Source organism: Rhipicephalus sanguineus, chromosome 2 (genome assembly GCF_013339695.2).
Source record: "Rhipicephalus sanguineus isolate Rsan-2018 chromosome 2, BIME_Rsan_1.4, whole genome shotgun sequence".
NCBI lineage: Eukaryota > Metazoa > Arthropoda > Arachnida > Ixodida > Ixodidae > Rhipicephalus > Rhipicephalus sanguineus.
In genome coordinates, this window is record NC_051177.1 from 23,926,214 (window position 1) to 23,945,840 (window position 19,627).

Genomic DNA, 19,627 nt, shown 5'->3' on the forward strand with positions numbered 1-19,627 from the left:
GAGCACAATAACAACAAAGGAAAAAAACAACAGAACGCCTTCTTTCCTTTGTTTTCAATGCGCTCTTATTAAAATTTAAAGCATGCTCTAACGACAACGCCAATCGTTCACCCTTATAGAAATGTGGCGCCTGTCTTCAGCATAGCAGCACCTTGCCACAGCAAGAGAAACAGAATAAAAAAGCAAAACTTACTACCTTTCTTGTAAATACATTAACCTAGATAAAAATTATAATGAACGTGTGCTTTTAGAAATACGTATAAGCAGCCGAAAGGAAGAAAAAAAGAAGTTTTTGTCATAGCATTCTTTTCTAGAGTCGCAATGTCTGCGCTTGTCTGTCATATATAAATCTGGTTGTATTATATACATGATAGCTGGATTCGGGTGGGATCGGGTTTGCGGGATCCGGGCCCATCCCACCAATTCGCAGGGCAATCAATAAACTTAATTGATCTAATCTGATAGCATTCTTTTCATATATCACACCAGTGCTAGTATATACGGTCTATATAAGTTTTGCGCCGTAGTTTAAAGTTTATTTCTTGACATGTTATTGTGCAAAAGTCAAATTATCAAGAGATTCCGGCTTTAAGCACGCTATGCTCTGTTGCATCACATATCCTGCCGCGTTAACATTTCTTGCACTGCTTGCGCTAGCAGTAGGGGCGCACAACATCTGCCTTGCGGATTGTGAAGGCGTCGGCCGTCGTTCTTAACTTCCACCACTGGGGCCAATTTAGGATGTCTTTCTAGACCTCTGCAGAATGAACATAGCTGTCCAGCTCATCCCTTCATTTCTCTCGTTCCCGAACGTCGTGCCACTCTTCAATAGCATCTATGAAACTCCTGTAGGATGCGGAGTCGGTGAAGGACGGATCCCAACATAAAACGTAACGATGTTTATTAACGTAGTAGCAGCAGCAGGGCAAGCATGCCGATGCTTCGCTTCGGAAGGTTAGAGAAACAAACATGCAACCAAGCTTGGTAGCTTGGGTTATATAGCCGGTAGTGGTGACGTAAGCCTCCGACGAAACTGCGTGGCGCTGTCTTTTATCGGAAGCGTGTTGCAGCAAGTAGCTGTGTCACGCCGGGCTAATCAGTGACGAGACGGAGGCTGCGTAGGTCTGTGCGCAGTGGTCGCCACACTCCTCTTTGAGGGCGCCTCCTTGCAGTTTTCAGCAGTGTATGTTACGCACGGTTGCACCATGCACAATGCCTCCTTGACGATGTTATACCGGTAGAATTGTGGCCATTGGACTACGCCGGTATAGGACTGGCAGGAGGTGGACGAAGCGATTTCATCCATTTTCGGGGATCGTTCCAGTTTGGTAATAAAGGCGCCAATAAGCTTCTCGGCGCTTACTCACTGGATGCATATAGTTCGATGTAAGGGGACGTCATCCGGCGCAGAATTCGTAATTGTTTTTTTTTCAAGCCAGATATTTCGTCAAACGAATATACTTTGCCCCAGCCTTGTTTAATGGACATATCCTACTCCTGCACAATATCATGTTGCTCTCGCACTATATAGCGCAGGGGTCTCAAATACGCAGCCCGTGGCCCGCGCATGACTGTCTTTGTCTCATTTTTTTAAAATTTTCTTTATAAGTACGTTCTTCAGCTACACAGACATGTCATGGTCTAAAGCCTTTTTTTTTTTTTTTTCGTGAGGCACCCCCTGCGGTCACCATGTGTGGATACATAACCGTGAAACAAAACCATATTTCAGAAGCGGCGTCCCGATTTTAGTCGTTTTGGATATACGCGTAGGCATCGACATGTTGTAATCCTGCCGCTAAATTTCCTTCAGAAATGACCCATATATGAGACATGATAAATGTAATCTTTCAAATGGCAAGGTTGACTGACTACCCCCCCTCCATCGCTCCTACCTTCGTCACTGCCCTGGCCCTTCTTGCGGGAGTAACTTTTCGTGAATGCGGCCTGTTAGCTGAGGTCTGTTTGAGACCGCCGATATAGCGGAACAAGAAGAAAACTCGGACGTTAACAATGTGGGCACAAAAAGCAGGCTGCACATGTTCATGTCGCTCACATGACCACTGCGAGCCGTGACGGAATCACGGAAAAAGAATGTGTTTGTAGTGATTCTATGTAATGAAACTCCGAGCATTCTTTTCGTTTTAGTGGAAGGCTGGAACTTTCAAGAACATTTCCCTGCTATGGAGCTCTATGATCGCTTTTGCGATGATAAATTATAGGTCTAAATTTATTATATTACATTTATTACTGCGATTACAGAATAAAATTTGGAATATCAAATAATGACGAATGCAAATAAAGCATAGAATAGCGAGATGTTAATTATATAAGCGCCTGGTCTATTTACTTTAAGCTCGCCAGTTTCAGATAGACCAAGTAGCCCATGCAAGATGCAAACGAAGTTCAGTACTTGTAGCCCATATACTTATCCAAATAGCTTGCCCCACATAAAGAAAAAGCGTTTTTTTTTTTTTTTGAGATAAAATGTGTGACATACATGTTTGCACAACGTATGTGGAACAGATATAAAGGGACTCTAAAGAGAACAACGATTTTTCTACGATCAGTAAATAACTCTTTCACAATTCCAAGATCACCACACTTGCCGCGACAAGACCCTTGGTAAGCGAGAAAACGCGCGAAAAGAAAACGCGGGTGGCGACGCCACCTTGAAATTCGAGGAATCCATAGATTCTGACGGCGTCTACTGGGGCATACACCGTTCCTAATCGGTAAAAAGGAAGTACATGGACCTCTGCGGGGGCCACAGACTTAACATACCAAGTTTCAGAAAATTTCGTTGAGCCAAGCCCCCAAAATACGACAAATACAGTTTGAAATCCGTGTCGTCATGCGCAGATATTTCAGCGCGAAATTTAAAATTGAAATTTGACGTTGATTTTCTCTTCTATTATTAAACTTATGACGGTGAAATTAATGACCCTCGAGTTCTCAGAGTACACTTTATCAGTCTAAACCTATTCATTGTTTAACTTTATTGTTTAACTTTAGTGTCCCTTTAAGAACTGCAGCAAAGTCCAAGTCCGGCCCGACCCGAGCCCGCCACCTCAAACCCGGGCCCGTCCCTAAGCCGGGAGCTTTAGACCCTAGCCCGGTCCGGGCCCGCCGTGAAAACGACTTTACCCGGCCCATCCCAGCCCACGGGCCGGGCCGGGCCCGCGTTTTCGGGTAGGCCCGAGCCCATGCAGTGCTCTAACGCGCTCTCCCTATGTTCCTGTTCCACTATACTGGCGTTCCAGCTGCTGCGGTTTCCCAACACCGCGCGCCAAAGCACGACCTTAACATCATCATCATCATCATCATCATCATCATCATCATCAGCCTGTCTACGCCCACTGCAGGGCAAAGGCCTCTCCCATGTTCCGCCAATCAACCCGGTCCTGTGCTTTCTGCTGCCACGTAATACCTGCAAACTTCTTAATCTCATCTACCCACCTAATTTTCTGTCTCCCCCTCACGCGTTTGCCATCTCTTGGAATCCAGTCAGTTACCCTTAATGACCACCGGTTACCCTGCCGACGTGCTACGTGCCCGGCCCATATCCATTTCTTCTTCTTGATTTCAACTGTGATGTCCTTAACCCCCGTTTGTTCCCTGACCCACACTGCTCTCTTCCTGTCTCTTAAGGTTAAACCTATCATTTTCCTTTCCATCGCTCGCTGCGTCGTCCTCAATTTAAGTTGAACCCTCTTTGTAAGTCTCCAGGTTTCTGCTCCGTAGGTAAGTACCGGTAAGATGCAGCTGTTATATACCTTCCTCTTGAGGGATAGTGGTAGATTACCATTCATGATTTGATAATGCTTGCCGAATGAGCCCCAACCCATCCTTATTCTTCTAGTTATTTCACTCTCATGGTTCGGCTCCGCGGTTACTACCTGTCCTAAGTAGACGTACTCTTTTACAACTTCCAGTGTCTCGCCACCTATCGCAAAGCGCTGTTCTCTGCCAAGATTGTTCCACATTACTTTAGTTTTATGCATATTAATTTTCAGACCTACTCTTCTACTTTCCGTATCCAGTTCAGTAATCATGAGCTGCAATTCGTCTCCCGCGTTACTCATCAATGCAATGTCATCAGCGAATCGTAGGTTACTGAGATACTCTCCATTAACTCTTATCCCTAACACTTCCCAATCTAGGGCCCTGAAAACCTCCTGTAAACACGCGGTGAATAACATTGGAGAGATCGTGTCTCCCTGCCGTACGCCCTTCTTTATTGGGATTCTGTCGCTTTCTTTATGGAGGACTATAGTGGCTGTGGATCCGCTGTAGATTTCTTCCATTATGTTTATGTAGGCTTCGTCGATGCCTTGATTCCGCAGTGCCTGCATGACCGCTGATGTCTCCACCGAATCAAATGCCTTCTCGTAATCTATGAAGGCTATGTATAGGGGTTGGTTGTATTCCGCGCATTTCTCTATCACCTGATTGATAGTATGAATATGGTCTATTGTTGAGAATCCTGTACGAAATCCTGCCTGGTCCCTTGGTTGATTGAACTCTAATGTCGTATTAATTCTGTTAGCAATTACTTTTGTAAATAGCTTGTAGACAACGGACAGTAAGCTTATGGGCCTGTAATTTTTCAGGTCCTTGACGTCCCCTTTCTTATGGATCAAGATGATGTTGGCATTATTCCAAGATTCTGGTATCCTCCCCGTCGAGAGGCACTTCGTATACAGGGTGGCCAGTTTCTCTAACATAATCTCTCCACCGTCTTTCAACAGGTCTGATGTTACCTGATCCTCACCAGCTGCTTTGCCTCTTTGCATTCCCTTTAGGGCTTTCTTTACTTCTCCTGTCAATATTGGTGGGATGTCAGATTCGTCTGCGCTTTTACTCCTTCTTACGTTATCATCCTGAATGTCTCGGCTGCTGTACAGATCTCTGTAGAACTCTTCTGCTACCTCAGCTATTCTATCCATATTGTTTGTGACCTTGCCTTCCTTGTCTTGCTTAATGCATACATCTGATTTTTGCCTATGCACAGTTTTGTTTTCATAGCTTTGAGGCTTCTTCCGTTCTTTAGAGCATGCTCAATTCTCTCCATATTATACTTTCTTATATCGGCCACTTTACGCCTATTGATTAACTTCGAAAGCTCCGCCAGCTCTATTTTGTCTGTTGCATTTGAGGCTTTCATAGCTTGACGTTTCTTAATGAGGTTTTTCGTCTCTTGGGATAGCTTACCAGTGTCCTGTCTAACGACTGTACCCCCGACTTCCACTGCACACTCCTTGATGATACTAGTCAGATTATCATTTATTGCGTCAACGCTAAGGTCGGTTTCCTCGGTTAAAGCCGCGTACCTATTCTGAAGTGAAACTCTGAATTCCTGAACTTTCCCTCTCAGAGCTAGTTCATTAATCGGCTTCTTGCGTATCAGTTTCTGCCGTTCCTTCCTCACGTCAAGTTGAATTGTAGATCTTACCATTCTATGGTCACTGCATCGGATCTTGTTAACTACTTCCACATCCTGTACAATGCCCGGGTGGCCGCACATTATGAAGTCTATTTCATTTTTAGTTTCGCCATTAGGACTCCTCCACGTCCATTTACAAGTAGCCCGTTTTCTGTAGAAGGTATTCAAGATGCGTAAATTATTGCGTTCTGCAAACTCTACTAATGATCTCCATCCTGCTTCTTGCCTACCTTTGCATTAAAGTCGCCCATCAGTACAGTATACTGTGTCTTTACCTTACTCATTGCTGATTCTACGTCTTCGTAGAAGCGTTCAACCATTTGATCATCATGGCTGGATGTAGGCGCGTAGGCCTGTACCACCTTCATCTTGTACCTCTTATTAAACCTAATTACGATACATATCACCCTCTCATTAATGCTATAGTATTCCTCTATATTGCCAGCTATATCTTTATGAATAAGGAACCCCACTCCTAGTTCTCTTCTGTCAGCTAAGCCACGATAGCATAGGACGTGACCGTTCTTCAGCACTGTATAAGCCTCCTGTGGCCTCCTAACCTCACTGAGCCCTATTACATCCCATTTAACACCCTCTAATTCCTCTAATAGTACAGCTAGACTCGCCTCACTAGATAAAGTTCTAGCGTTATACGTAGCCAAATTCAGATTCCAATGGCGGCCTGTCCGTACCCAGAGATTCTTAGCACCCTCTGCTGCGTCGCAGGTCTGACCGCCGCCTTGGTCAGTTGCTTCGCAGCCGCTGGGGACTGAGGGCCGAGGGTTAATTGGTGTATTCATGTGGGAGGTAGTGGCCAAGTACTACACCAGGGTGGCCAATCCTGCTCTGGTGAGGGAGTGCATTGCTGGCTGTGGTCGCCAGTGAGGCTGCACCCCAGGCCTTTTTACACAATTCCATCATCACGCGGATTTTTTTTTTTTTAATCCGGTTGGGAATTGTCCGGCACCGGGATTCGAACCACGGACCTCTTGCATGCGAAGCTGATGCTCTACCACTACGCCATCGCTGCAACTACGACCTTAACATATATGCATAATTTAGCAGAATTGGTCTGCCAGAGTGTACAGAGGTTACGGGGCTCGGCTGCTTACTCTAATGTCCCGGGTTCGATCCCGGCCGCGGCGGTCGCATTTCGATCGAGGCGAAATGCTAGAGGCCCGTGTACTGCGTGATCTCAGTGTACCAGAAGGTCAAAATTTCCGCAGCCCTACACCACGGTTATCGTGGTTCTGCCACGTAGAAAGCCAGATAGTATTAAATCTCAGCAAAACTGCTGAAGTGCCGGAAAGGCATCCGACTGCAGAATAAGGCTCTTACCTTCGTGCACGACGTGGGCACAATGTTACTCCGAAGGACAGCGAGCTGGAACAATGGATCCCGGCAATCGCACATTTCCACGATAGCTGCACTTTGCTTGCGCTTGCGTATTTCCAGTCACTGTTGAAGCACAACCGAGCTGCTGAGCTGTTACGACGAACTGTCAACTATTGCGATGTGACGTCAAAATTTCATGCGCAGTCCTGACACGTCATCGATAAGGTGTCGGCTGTGATTACATCGCGTGCGCAAAATTTTGCAGTGCAAGTTTGAACCAAAGACGCACGTTATCTGGCTTGCCACTACGCTGCGCTGAACCTTGTGCGCGTTGACTTGCTCAGCACCCTAGGCGCAGTGTTTCTTGCCCGTTCGTGCGCATTCATGCTTTTATTGGTCGCTTCCTATAAAAATTGTGCGTCTGGACTTGACGGATCTAAGAAGGCCTAGGAGACAGGCCCCTATCCAGCGGGGAGGGACGTCCCAAAACCACGATATGAATATAACTATGAATGTGCCGTAGTGGAGGGCTCCGGAAAATTTCGGCCATCTGGGGTCATTTAACGTGCACCTAAATCTAAGTACACGGCCTCGAGCATTTTCGCCTCCATCGAAAATGCGGTCGCCGCGGCCTGGATTCGATCCCGCGACCTTCGGGTCAGCAGTCGAGCATCATAACCACTACACCACCGTGGCGGGCCGGGATAGGCCTAGGGCTCCCTTCTCCCTGAAATGTTTAGAAGGGGGGCGATTCGTCTTCACCGAACATAAATACTCAAAATAGGTACTTTCCTCAAATAGTCGAGGCATTGAACATGCGCCCCATTGCGGATTCATTGCTTCACTATAGTGTCCCTTTAAGGTAGTTTGTCTTTCTTTGCGAGTGCAATCGACGCCACGCTTACGCATTGCTCACCCCAGCTGTCAATTGCCGCTGTCTCGGTTGTTTTATAGCTTAGTGCGTCCGAACCTTTAGCAATTACATGGCAGCTCTCAACTCTCTAAAAGAAGCCCTTTCATCGCACTTGTATAGGTACCTATATGGTGTTACACATCGGTTCACCTTTGAACGTGAGACATGTCATGTGATGGTCATGACGTCATGGACAACGTCATGTGACGTAATTTTGATACCGTTTTGTATTGTCAACGCCGGACATTTTACTCATGAGACATAATATTTTCTTGTAAATAAATTTACTCACACTTCAGAACGACTGCGCAAACGAAAAAAAACACGGACAACAAAGAAGACACAGTCAGCACAACCTTTCAACTAAATTTATTGCGCCACTGGATCTGTTTATATACTGACACTGATCTGTTTATATAATGATACTGTGTCACTATATAAAAGTTCCAGCGGCACAATAAATTGGTTGCGCTGGGTGTGTCTTCTTTGTCGTCCGTGTTTATTTCGTTTGGGCAGTCGTTCTCAAGTTGTGAATTACAAACTTGCCCAAAATGCTGCTCTCATTACGCATACTACGACGCTTTATTGTCATGCTATGCGCCTGCAGAAGGAGCAGTTCAGTTTTGAGAGGCGGTGTAGGTTTGCAAGGACATGAAAACAAACACACAAAAAAGAAGGGGGTTAAGCCCTGTTTTGAGTTGCAACTCCGTATTGCCCGGCTGACTGCACGAACATTTCTGCATGTTCCGAGACCACCTAGCAATGAAGGAAGAAACAATATTTTTATTGTAAAGTTTATTTTATTGCTCTTAAAAACAATAAATGATTTAACGAGTACAGCACTTGGCAGAAGACACGTAATATGTATACGTATGGTGAACTTTTTTCCTCTTTGTACAAACAGCCCTGCGCATGCGCTAATGCCGCTTTCACCAAACATTACACAGGTGCGTTTCTCGTCAACCAGGACTAGATTCACAACAATCATTTCCAGAGAAACAACGCGTGGTCCTCCAGCACAGTGCACAGAAGTAAAAGGAATAAGCCGCACTGATGAACCTGAAGCCGCTATTAACTCCGTATTAGAACAATGCAGTCAAGAAACAAAGTATACAGCGTTCGTAAAACATGTTGTTCACGACACCGAGACATCAAAATCAGCCCAACTATATTACGTAAGAACAGCATGAACCTTACTAAACAGGATTTAAGTCGGTTTACCTCAGAGAAAGATCGTAAATTAAGGGGCGCTTTGTAGCTGTGGAAGGAGTGACTAACAAATCGCATGGCTATGCACCGAAGCATTAGAGTGAATGCATGTTTCTCCTTCAACTCATTCTCGTATAATTCATTGAAGGTGGGCAGCGTTTTCTTCACGCGGTAGACAGAGCTGCGCTTTCTTAGTTATATATTTAGTGACAGAAATGCACGGCAACATTTTGAAGAACGATCGTGCCCCCATCACGTTTCCAAGACGATGATCACATAACCATAATCACAATCACAATCCTTAATTTCGGGAACTTTATGAGCCAAAAAACTACAATATTATCGTGAGTCACGCCGTACTGAAGACTCCGAATTAAATTTGACCACCTGTGGTTCTTTAACGTGCACTTAAATGTAGTGAACGGGTGTTCATCAACATCACTGATCATAATCATTGGGCTTAGTAAGAGCTTTCTATTGAGAAATTTCTTAAATTAGGGAGCAACATCTATGCGACTCCTGGGTAAGTTCAAGAGCAAATAATGTTTTTTTTTTCTTATAAAGTTTGGTCATCTCGCTAACAAAGACATGTACAAGTGAAGAGTGTGACGACGGGTGCGCTTTACACTCACTGGGCGGGCCTGAAGGCACAGCAGTTAGGACCACTTGCAGTGAACGGTGTACGACAAATGGACGGCGACGGAATGCGTAGAAATGTGAAAGCTTAGAGGAAAGAAACTCGTGACAAAACTGCGGCAGGGAAACTAGAATATGTAAGAATTTTTTCTGTGCGTTCACTAGGTCCCATTTCGTACAAAAATAGCGTGCACGGCTTCACCACCGCCTGCAGCCACGGATATTGTTCTTCTCGCAAACTGAATTCACGTCGTGGGAAGTTGTACCGAACACAGGGGACGCTTCAAGGCGCCGTGTTGTGATGTGGAGACATGTACGTTCCGTGCCTCCACTGCTGGTTCCTACAGCATTGTGCGGTTCAGACAATGAGCTCGGCCACTCGAGATACGTCTGAAGGACGTAGGAAAACTAAGAAGGTATATTTACCTTGGCATCGCGCCAAAAGAAAATACACAGCCATAATCTACAATCAACAGAACAACGCTTGTAATAAATTAACAAAGAAAGATTAAGATATTCAACGTATGCGTAGGGGTATCCGTGCTAGCATGCTTCAACTTCGGGATACCTCGACGTATGCCTGAGTGATGCCTGTCGCAATGAGCGAGAAAAATAATCCACATTGGCAGTTTTGGGCGTATGACGTTGTCTTGAATAGCGGCTGTGATTTTCGAAAATTGTTTACCGAGCTTTGCTTCTGTATGTATCTCTTCTGCACGGGCAGTCGCCTTCGTAAGACAGAGAAAAATAAATAAATAAAAGAAAGCAAGAAACGCCGCTGTCATGCAAAGACACAAACACGGTAATGGGGCAACCTCTGCTTCGCAGACATGCGCCATTTAGAGCGTTTGAAAGTACGACTACACGCGTTACGCTTTTGCACTTCGTACACACTGCAACACATTCGTGCGCACATTCCGTATTGTTCACGAGCAAGAACGTCTTTAGTCCCCGCAACGGCAAGCAATGCTTGAGGATGACATGCACAAAACGCAGGTGACTGTTCATTGACAGAATCCAGTGATAAAGGGTGCGATGCACGGGTATCGGCACTTGAGTGTAACTGTCCACATCGTCAACGCAGCCGCGTAAACATCGATTCTCGCTTTTTTATACAAGCGCGTCAGGGACCACGAGCCACTTTCATCAGCAGCAGGAGCAGATTCGCGTCCTGACGCGCATGTTCTTCCGGGATGATCACAGCTCGCGCACGTCAACGCACCAAGAAGTCTAAAACTGGTCCTTGCCGACGTAAACGGAGAGCCCGACGGTCTTCTGAGCAATCGCCGGGACGTGATCGCTCCATGGACCATGTCCACGGCTCCGTCCTCGTGGAGAGGAGTGGTGCGGATGGTATCGTTCAACTCTCACCAGATTCACACTATTCGTCGTGCGCACTCACATGACGAGAAGCTTGAAGGTCACCTTCCCATTGCTGGACTGGTCGAGATTCTTGGCCCAGAAGCGACAGGTGACCCATATCTCGGTGCGAAGCGGCGGGTTGGGGAAGTGCAGCATCAACATCGGCGGGTGCCGGGTGGCCGGGAAGAAGCGAAGTGGGAACCCGTGGTAGGGCGAGTAGCGGATGTCGATGTCCCTGCTGATGTGCTCGCTCTTGCAGGTCACGTACAGCAGACCCGGGTCGTAGCCCTCGCGCACTTCGTCCGGCACCGCGGGTGACGCGAGGTCCGAGGGCGCCAGTGGCTGCGGCGTCCAGTCCGGGGCGCGCCGGAAGACGAGGGCAACGCAAGGGGCGCCTTCCCGGTAGCCGAAGAAGTCCGCCGCGCTGCAGTTGTCGCTGACCAAGCCCACGGGGAAGGGACAACGGCCGCCGGGCTCGCAGCGGGAGCCGGCGCCGCCTTCGGTGGCGTAGCTGTCCAGCAGCGAGCGCAGCTGACGCGACTGGGACTGCCACGCGGTCGGGTTCTTGCGGTGCACGACGATAGTGTTGGTGCGATCGACGAGGTCCTGAGGCTTGGGCACCACGTCTACGGCGACGTCAGACATGAGCCGCCGGTAACGCTGCTGCTGCCGTGACGGGTGCGCGATGTGGCGCGACAGGAGGACGGCCGCGACCACGACGGCGACGATGATGGCGGTGCAGATGAGCGACACGAGACAGACGAAGGTGACAATGCGCCTGGCCGGGTTCCAGGGCGGTATGGACGTCTGGCTGGAGGGCGGCGACGGGCTGGGTGGCGCGGCACCGTTGGCGGTCGTCGCCGACGAAGACCGGAACAGTTTGCCTACGTGCAACTTCAGATTGGAGACTGTGCCCGCCTCGGCGCTCTCCTGGCAGCGCAGCTGGTGCACTTCCTCCGGGAAAGAACGCGGCATGACCACGGGGTGGCTCTTCAGGCACGGGCACTGCGTGGACAAAGAGCAATGACATAAATTCAGAAGAGGAAAATGCGTTTTCATTGCAATAATCTATGCGTAAAGGAAGCTCAAGTGAGTAGTTACTCAGGTGAAAATAATAACCTTGAAGCTCCACTATATAATGACGACTGTAGACTTGGCTTATATCATTGAGAAACTCGTTTGCCCTCAGTCAACTTGTACGTCTGTCGAAGAAACTGGAAACGGCTGCTCAAGTTACTTGACTTCGTACGTCAGCACAACAATAAATGTAAAAAATTACCGCAAGATAGAAGGCACTAAGAAACACTATATATTCAAGTTCGCTGCGCACACCCAGTGTTCAGGAGAAACGCAAGCGCCAGGAAAAGTTAGACAGACAAACTCCAGGCCTCAGACGATGCCCGTACACCACACTTTAGCACCTCTTGCGAATGCCCTTCTCGGAGGCCATATACATATAGTTCAACTGCTCCTTCGAAGGAAATGAGTGATCCGTCCAATTCAGAGTTCGCCGGCACGAAAGAGGTCCACACTCATACAATGGCCTCGCACAGTTTTCGCACTCGCGCGCGATGCTCCTCCTCCACGTTGACTGGCGACGCACGATTGAGTCATGCGTACGAAGTGGCATGACGATGATGCGAGCGCCGACGAGGGGGGCATCTGTATCTACATGTTCGTACGTGTCCCCTTCGGCCTCCCGCAAAGAGAAGAGAGAGGGAGAGCGTCGTCGCACGGTGACGGCACGAGGCGGCGAATCTGGCGAGATTTCAGCGCCCATCCACACAATTCAGCCACGAGGCATGTCCGGGCCTGCACGCTCATAAGTGGCCCAAGGACCTTCCTACAAGACGCTCGTCAAAAAGGGAAAAAGATGCTCGCTACGAGCTTCGAGGAGGCGGCGAACCAACCAACTGTTTTCCGTCGTCGTCAAGACGTTTGCAAGAGCGGCAGCCATCTGGGCTCGGTGAGAAGCACGAGTGAAGTGTGCAGCGGGAGGTTCAATTGAGGGATGACCTGAAACTCTTCGCCCTCGCGCGCCCTGCTTGGGTGGCGGCGTAGTGCGCGGCGCTGCATCGAGGCCTCCCACAACTCGGAAGCCCTCGGATGGAGAAGGACGGGCCAGCGATGTGGTGGGTGAGAAATCCCGGATCAACGGCAGCCGCTGCTGCAGCAACAGCAGCCCTGGCGGCATCCAGAGAAAGGCGCTCGCGCGCAAGAGAGCGTGCGGAGGGCGATAACCACGATGCGGCCGGAGGAGCACTGACTTCAATGACGCGTGTGCTCGCCGGCGGTGAGGTAATTTACGCCGTCGCTGCTATCCCGGGGGTCGCCATGGAGACGCCCAGCTTCTGTTTTACTATTACGCCACTCTCACTTTCATTATTATATTTTTTCCCGCAAAAATCCCATCTTCACCTAGCTCTGTTATTCGTGCACACCTCTCGCTCGTTCCTAGATTCTGGGCAGCGAAGTACGCGTTGTAATTATAGACCGACGTTACGTCCTGAACAGAATTTTAGAAATGAAGTTTCAACACGATGACTGAATGCCGCGAGGGAGCACCTAATAAATTGCCGAAGCGGCACGAAAGGCTATGCGATGACGAAAAAAAAAAAAAAGAGAAGGGAAAAATTCGTGCGAGAAGCGAGTTTCAGTGCGTTGTCGTAACCCATCTTTCTCGAGGGCTTCCTTGCAGCAAGGGGTGCGTTAAAGCGTTGGGTATTATCAACCCAAAGCGTGCGTTACGAACTATGTTTCCCCCTCTGTTACAGAGTAACATAACGCGAAACGAGCTTACGTAGAAGTCAACATGAACATAACTCTTCGCGCACTATACCGTGTCGTGGAATGCGCGGGACGCATCTCGCAAATCCCTGGCGTCGGTATAAAATGTCCCAACTCTGAAACGGAAAACAAGCGCTCTGATGCCTCTAGGAATTACATTCAAAACATCCTGCGGTGCAATTCGCAACCAAAAAACTCACGGGGTCCCTTATGAGACGACTCGACAGCGAAAGCCATCTTTTTCTTCTCAGTCGATGTATTGATCCGCCCCTCCCCCTTTTCGAAAGCTTTCTGCACCCATAACGTCGTTCTGCACTGCCTCCAGGATCGGAAACATTGCAAGCTTTCTGCACGTCACCTGGTTTTGCACTGGCTCCGGGATCGGCCCACCTTTGACCAAGCGACGATGTCATGTTAGTAATCATGTGACGTCCCATCATGTGATGTTACGATGACGTCACACATTTTGGCGATCTGTGACGTCATGATGACGTCATATGGCGACGCCATCACGTGATGATGATTTTTTTTTAGGGGTGTGCGAATATTCGAAAGTTTCGAATATTCGTCGAATATTACATTCGAAATATTCGTATTCGATTCGAAAATCGTGTATTCGAAAGTTTCGAATATTCAAAAAATTCGAATATGCGATTCGATTATCATGCATCAAATAACTGGTCTTCCACATTTCTGCTGCGTTCGTATAGCTAAAAACGTTGCCGAGAGGAGCGATAAACATCGTAAACGCACGGAGGCACGATATCTGCCTGCGACGAGCGCCCCAATACGTATGATTTATTGCTAGTGCATCTCCGACGTGCAGCGCTGTTGGCGGTCATGTAACGGTACATTTTCAATATTATGCGGCCGTAACGTGCCGCACTACCACTCGTTCACTATGCGGGATCACTTCTGAAGAAAGACAATGACCCACGTGACTCGTGGCGGACTGTAGGCACCATCAGATACCCCAGTCTGGCAAAGCTTTGCCCCATGTAACTCCCTATACCAGCCACTTCTGTTCCAAGCGAGCGTGCCTTTTCAGTGGCGGGGGGGGGGGGGGGGGGGGGGGGGAGTTGTCTCTGTTATAAGGGAGCGCCTGCTGCCTGATCATGTGGAGCAACTCACAGTTCTTCATGATAACATCTAGTCATTACTTTCATTGTGCCGTGATATTTGCTTGTGTTGTGATCTGCATTATGCTAGCCTGGACATTGTGTTCTGAAGACAGCAGTGTATGTTGTGTTGCCAGTCAGGCTGTTAATGCATTTTTTTTCAGATAGCTACATGTTAAATAAAATATTGTTACTGCGGAGGCATTTTTCCTTTGATATTCGATATTCGATTCGATATTCGAAGGTGGATATTCGTATTCGATTCGTATTCGAAAAATTTGATATTCGCACACCCCTATTTTTTTTGCATCACTTGTGTTGACGCCACCGACGCGGGACGCCGACAGTCAATTTTCGCTCTTGATGAGACATCTAAGGCTTTCGCCGTACAACGCCATCCCGCTGCGATCTTACATGCATTCCAAACGACGCATTACAAGGTGGCCACGGAACGGAACGATTTCTCAGCACATGCAGCGCCGCTTCTCCTTCTTCCAAGAAGGTAGTGAGCGCGATATCGGGAGATGCGCTTTCTGGCCCGGTGCTCTATTCTCGTTACTGTCACGACGGTAACGAGCCAGCTTTCGCGGACGACCTCGTTTGCACCTTGGCCATTCCCGCGAAGAAGCCGCCAAACCGTGGCCTCGGAGAGGCGAGCGCGGTAAAGGGGAGCGGCAGCGAGACGCCGTCTCATTGCCGCTCCCAGTAAGTAGCTGCAGGTCGAGCATCGAAAAAAATAACATAATATTATTGCGTGCTAGAGACGCGGCAACATGTTTCGCCGCGGGAACGGTGCGTTCGGATCCAATTGGAACAAGAAAAATGAGTCTTCGCCTTGACAAACGAGAAAGAAGAGAGAAGAAGGATTTCAGAGAGGGCCCTGTCTTCACCGTCGGCGGTTCAGCACTCCGCAGATTCCGCGAAAACAGCGTCAGCGGAGTAATAAGAAAAGTATAAAGAAGAGGCCAGTGTGTGAGCGCCACAAGCGGGGCACTCGCACACACGTATCCGCTCTCAGCAAAGACAAGCGAGGCAACCGCGGTCCTACGAGTGCGGAGACGGGGGGGCACAAGGAGAGGCGGCAACAGGAAATGAAGCGGCGACTGGCCTTCCGAGTCCGCTCTGTCTTTTTTCCCATAAACGGCTGGAAAACCGTATTTATGGAGGAGAAAAGAATAAGAAAAGTCCCGTACGCACCACTACCATCGCCCTCCCCTTTGCACGAGAGCCAGACGGTCTGTTGATCCTCTGTTTCTTCGACGCTCTCATTTCTTCCCCACTTCCGGAAACCAAGTCACTTGCGCACAGCCGGCTATAACATAAGAAGAGACAGAGGTGAGAGAATTCTCAGCGAGAGCGTGGGGGGTTCCGCCCAAGGATGCATGGGGTGGCGGTCTGTTCTGCCCACATTCGCGCAATGCTCGAGCACATGTATAGTCAGCCGCTATACGCGGAATCCTCGTTAAACGTGCGGCACTTCCGGCCGACCGCAGAAGAAAACTGCGGCTTCCGGTCGCCGTCTCCTCCCCTCCGGTAGAGTGGTGCTTTTAAAAGACAGTGCGGCACGCAGACCGATGACTGCGATGAGTCGCGCGCGCCTTCATCACCCATCCTGCTCTGAGGAAACGAGTGGGGGGCGAGAGCCGTTGTTTCGAAGGGAGGGGGGCGGGTCTAAACGGCGCACCTTTCGAAGTGACGGGGGCCGCATCTGCCGCGGTGCAATGCTCGAAACGCGTGAAAAAGACGCCGCCGGCACAATCCCGTGTATAAGTTGCCGGTGCCGAGGGTTTCATTCTTCTTCACACCCGATTGCCGCGACCTGCCAGCACTTAGATTCGCTTGCCGTTACGGAGGCCACGCCTCAATGCAACAGCAGGGACTGCAACGATTCTGTCCGAAAGTGGCTGTACTTTCGAAGAACTGCTCGTTCTTATTAGTATATATTTTTTTCTGGCAGTCATTTCACGATGGCAGGCATAGAGCCGCAGTAAGACGACCACCCCTTCTTGTAGGAAACGAGAAGAGAGCGCACGTCCGAAGTATGAAAGCCTCGTCACCGAAACGTACGGCAAGATTCAGCGGTATGTATTTCTGTGTTCCTTGGCGAGAGGGGAGTCATTCCAGTGGTGTGCGTGATGTCAGCTTATGGAGCATTAATTTTAATGATGTGAGCCGCGTCATAGATCTGTGCGCCCCACTTGGTGTGCCGACCTTCTGATTTAAAACATTCACGTACAAATAAAGCGAAAACAATAAGAAAGAGAAATGGCTGTACGAATTCCAGATAAAGACAGTGTCGACGGTTAACCAGGCGAGCGCCCGGTTTGCTACCCTGCACTCTGGGTAAAGGAATGGGGAATAGAAAGAGATGTTTCAATTCCGGCTGGGACGTAGCCAATTTTTTTTTCGGAGGAGTAGGGGGGCGGGGTGGGGGGGAGTGTTCAACAACCCTTTATGTATGCTCGTGCGTGTATGTATACACGTGCAAAATTGACAAATTGGGGGGGGGGGGGGGGGGGGGGTTGAATCCCAAGGCTACTCCAGTGAATTCCGGCTAACCTCCTTGCCTTTCCCTGATTTATCTCTCTCTCTCTCTCTCTCATGTCAGATTACTAAAGTGTACTCTTCGTTAGCAAACGTCCGAAACCCACACGATTGGGTCATACGTCTGTCGTCATGTGTCAGTTTTCGAGGCTAGAAGGAAGTGTACTGACGGCTTCTGCATCAATTTTCATCAACTGTAGATATAAAGCTAGAATACGGTGCCTTTAAATACTGCTGCACAAGAATGTGGCCATCGCGGCAGGAAATGTAGCCTGCGATCTCACGGCCACTTTGTTTTTCTTCCTCCCATTGCAAGCACACCATACTTCTATATATACGAGAGGGAGCACTTCATCTCTGCGGAAACAGCAATTCTTGCGCACGTCCTGGGTACAAACTCACTCGCTGCCATTTGTTTCGTTGGCCTCTTGAAGGATTCTACGATCACGGATTTCTTTTTTCTTTCTGATTACAGGCTAACGCAAGAAAAGTTGCCGGCTTCGAACGTAACTCCACTGTTCCCATTTATATTGACTGGGAGTGTAAAGCCTGTGTAGCAGCACGGCGAGACAGGGAAGAACAAAAAGCTCTTCCGTTGCTTTGCAAGGAAAAAGAAAAAGTGATAATAACAGCAACAAAACATGCTCCTGACTGAGGTACTTTCTGCTTTGGTAGACGTGTGAACGTTTTTATTTTCGTAGTTGTATTTCTTTTTTCGTGAATCTATTTGAAATCACGTCGCAGCATTTCAGACGTCTGCTCGAAAAGCGACAGCAAAGTAAGAATACGGAAGTCTGTTTAGGAAACTGCCGGAATCTCTTTGGAGTTCACACTTCGCTTCCGTCGACAGGCGTTCAAATAACAGCAATGGGCTCGGATTCTAGCTATGTCAGTACGCGTACCGACATAGCTAGGAATCCGGGCTCACGACAGCGCTGTACATTGCTGTTTCGAGAAAACATGCGCAATAAAGCGGGTGCGCGTGTGCACGATCACTTCGATGTTCACTAGCCTTTGCTTACAGTATGCAAGACGCTGAAGAAATGATCGCGCACAGAAACGCGCAAAAAAAAAAAAAAAAAGCTTTCAGCTTCTCCGTGAAGCTATATAGTGAGACAGGAGCTGTATGAAAGCCCAGAGCTGCTGGAGATTGTAACGCTGAGTTTTACGGAAACGCGACAAAAAGAAAAAAGAAAGAAAAACGTAAACTGCAATTACGACCAGGAAGCCGAGTTGGGGCTGGAAGTAATGAACGGCAGGTGCTGGAGACAAATTGAAATCGTGGTGTAAAGACGAGAGGTCTCAAAGAAAGCTTGTGTATCTAGAGCAGGTTTCGCTGCAAATGGGTTGCTGTGAAGAGTTACTGTAAATAGGAGCGGGTCGCTGTGCGATAAAATAAAAGTAATAAATCAATATTGGTATTAAATATATATAAGAAAGCAAATAAATAAATAAACAGAGCGGCAATGCCTCCGAGAAAGATGATAATTATGTGTCTACGTTTGCGTTACTGACGGCTCGACAAATATAAAGAGCACTGCGGAACCGTATAATGACCGAACTGTATTCAAAAAGGAAAGGAAAAGCACAAAAGAAAACATTTATACAGATAATAGGAAGCTTTATTGCATTTTTTGTGCAGGATGTCTTTAGAGGCCACATGTCCTTCAAATGTTAGAACGAAATCATTATAATTGGCATGATATACCTCTGTTCCCAATTAGGCATTGTCAACTAGTTGATGCATCAGGCACTATAGTCGTGCGCTTAAGCAAGAACCTTATTTAAATTACCATTGTTGTCTTTTTTTTTAGTCCGCAAGAAAGCTATTTCCTTATTAGCAATCACCCGCCTTGATGCCCCGTTTCATAGGCTGGATTTCGATTAAGAACACGCGAAGCAAAAGTAGAAAGAAAGAAAGGCCAGAACTGCTTTGCAAAAATGTGCAGCAATATGATACGATCAACAGCACAACCGCCCGCGCACCATCATCAAACTCGTTGCGTTGTCCGCAAAGATCATTCTCTCAAAACAAGAAATCGAGGACAATTTCCGGCGCCAGCTTTCGCAAAAACGCTTCCTCTGTCATCGATTCCTCTTGGGCCAGGATAACAAAATTTCGGTCGCGGACCCGGTGAATCCATCGACTTAACGAGCCACCCCGCGTTAGCTTCTTGCCACGGAATTATCGAGCGATGATTTTCGCGCGTGCGACGGAAGAAACGCACCCTGCCAATTAGCGTAATTCAGCCCCGCAATCATTATCGGGAACCTTCTTCT

General features: G+C 48.1%; 1 protein-coding gene across 1 annotated transcript in view; it reads right to left on the reverse strand.

Moving 5' to 3' along the window:
- Nucleotides 1–9,998: 9,998 nt before the first annotated feature.
- LOC119382537 (uncharacterized) overlaps nucleotides 9,999–19,627 on the reverse strand; it is a 60,303-nt gene continuing 50,674 nt past the window's right edge. The window contains exon 2 of the mRNA XM_037650273.1: nucleotides 9,999–11,903. Coding sequence (XP_037506201.1) covers nucleotides 10,935–11,903 — 969 coding nt within the window. The 3' untranslated portion in view covers nucleotides 9,999–10,934. The remainder of the gene's footprint in view (nucleotides 11,904–19,627) is intronic.